The 2,022-nt window shown below is 41.6% G+C and overlaps 1 protein-coding gene across 1 annotated transcript in view; it reads right to left on the reverse strand.

Annotated features, from left to right (window-relative positions):
* Positions 1-2,022, reverse strand: part of FRMPD3 (FERM and PDZ domain containing 3) — a 139,575-nt gene that overhangs the window by 70,511 nt on the left and 67,042 nt on the right. The window contains exon 8 of the mRNA XM_006871066.1: positions 825-932. Coding sequence (XP_006871128.1) covers positions 825-932 — 108 coding nt within the window. The remainder of the gene's footprint in view (positions 1-824; positions 933-2,022) is intronic.

Here is a 2,022-nt window from a genome sequence, read left to right on the forward strand (position 1 = left end):
AGGTTTTTCTTTGCATCAGCATTGGCACTTCAGGGCAACTGTAGGTCAAGGTGGGCTTTCTGGGTAAGCACTGTAGGTACCCAGTAGTTTGTACAGTACTGGCTGCATTAAAACATCCCTCTTTCTGGAGAGAGTCCAGAAGAAGCAGGAGTGGATTTTTGTTGTTTTTGTTCCAGAGCAAAGTGAACCTAAGGATTAATCATATAATCACTTCTACTCGTCAGGACTATGAGAATCACTACAACTTGTAGATGCCTGACTGAGCGGTTAAGAATTATAGCTCAGTAAGTGCTCTTCCTGTGAAAGGAATAGCCAAAGGGGCCGTGGCTGGACTTTCAAATCTTGGTTCAGTGTCTAAGATATGGTTGCTATTTAAAAAGCAAGGCAAGGCTAAACTAAGCTCTCTAGAGATTGTATTTGTTGATTTCTGTATGTAAACTTGCGTAGGTATTAGTGTATCAATAAATATTGCCTTTGCTTTATGTAAATGACTTGCTTAAAGATCTTAACACTCCTTGGTTCTTAAGAGTCTAAAAGGCCCAGTGTAACATGGATACAAAGCAGTTCATACTTAGACGTGTACCTATGTGCCCCCCAACACACACACAATCACTAGCACACAGCTGAGCATGTAAACTTCCATGCCCACTGAACACCCTTTCACCTCCATCTAAGGATGGTCTTTTTTCAGCCTCACAAGCTGCAGGAGCTCAAAGGCCACCTTGTTCCATCAGTGAGTAACTATGTACAGACTCAGAAGAACCTGAAGACCAACTGCTGTTTGTCATCTGGAGAGGTGACCCAACAGGAGACTCTGTATGTACCTTAACAGTGGTCCGGCCATCAAATGTGAACGACTTGATCTGTCCATTTTCTAAGAAGACCTTCAGGACGTTGGGGATGAGGAGAAGTGCTTCTTTCTTCATCATTTTCTGTAATAGAAAAGGGAAGGAACAAGGAGGGAAGCCAGAGAAAGGATGTGGAAAGTAAGAGAAAGGAGAAAGTGAGGGAGACAGGGAGCCAAAGGTATGGAAAGATAAAGAGACAGAAGAAAGGCTGATCAATAACAATGTGACATGGAAACCAGAACCAAATTCCCCAAGATTGGTTGGTCCACATCGAAATTTCACCCTTTATTCGACATCAAAGCACACCCACATTATACTGAGGTTCTGAGCCTAACTCACTCACCTGACTATCTCCTGCAACGTGCACATACATACACTTTTTCCATAATGCCCTTCCCACATCAAGATCACTTCCACACCCATGTCTTTGCTCTGCCATTCCCCCACGTTCATGGCATCTAAAGCTCTTTCTGACATGGCTCCCTCCTACTTCTCCAGCATCATGTCTTGTCATTCTTGGTTTGCAAGTGCTGTTTCATGCCTCTATACTTCTGAATAGGAGGTGGTGCATGTTAAGGTCTCACTAAATACTTATTAAATAAAGACTATTCCATATGCCTAGAATACCGTTCCTCTTTCCTTGGAAAACTCTTACTCATCCTTCAAGACCCAGCTCAAATATGTCTTTTTTTTTTTTTTTTTATTTAAGGTTTTTATTGTGGATTGAGTGAAAGTTTACAGAGCACATCATCAGTTTCACATTCAACCATTCATATAACTTGTTTCATTACATTGATTATAATCCACTCCATATACCATGAGTTAAAAGTATTTCTCTCTATCCACTTTAGCTTTTTAAAAAATACACAAACAAACAAAAAAAACCCCACTCAGGCATATGTAATAATTTACATCTCCAAAGGGCACATTCTGCAAGTCTGTTCCTGGCCACCAGTTCTTAGTCCTTTTCTTCTTAGTTGATGAATCTAGTGTCCTCAGACGCTCCCCCTCTCCATGCCCCCATCTCTGCCTCCATCTCTGGCTCTGCTGCTTCTCTGGATAAGGTCCCACACTCTATTTGTGCGTTCCTCTCTTGATGGTCCTAGGGTTCTTTGTTTCTGGACTGTAAGATTAACCACTCCCCTTTTTTGTTACAAAACTTCTACCTTTACAA

Source organism: Chrysochloris asiatica, unplaced genomic scaffold, assembly GCF_000296735.1.
Source record: "Chrysochloris asiatica unplaced genomic scaffold, ChrAsi1.0 scaffold00159, whole genome shotgun sequence".
Classification (NCBI taxonomy): domain Eukaryota; kingdom Metazoa; phylum Chordata; class Mammalia; order Afrosoricida; family Chrysochloridae; genus Chrysochloris; species Chrysochloris asiatica.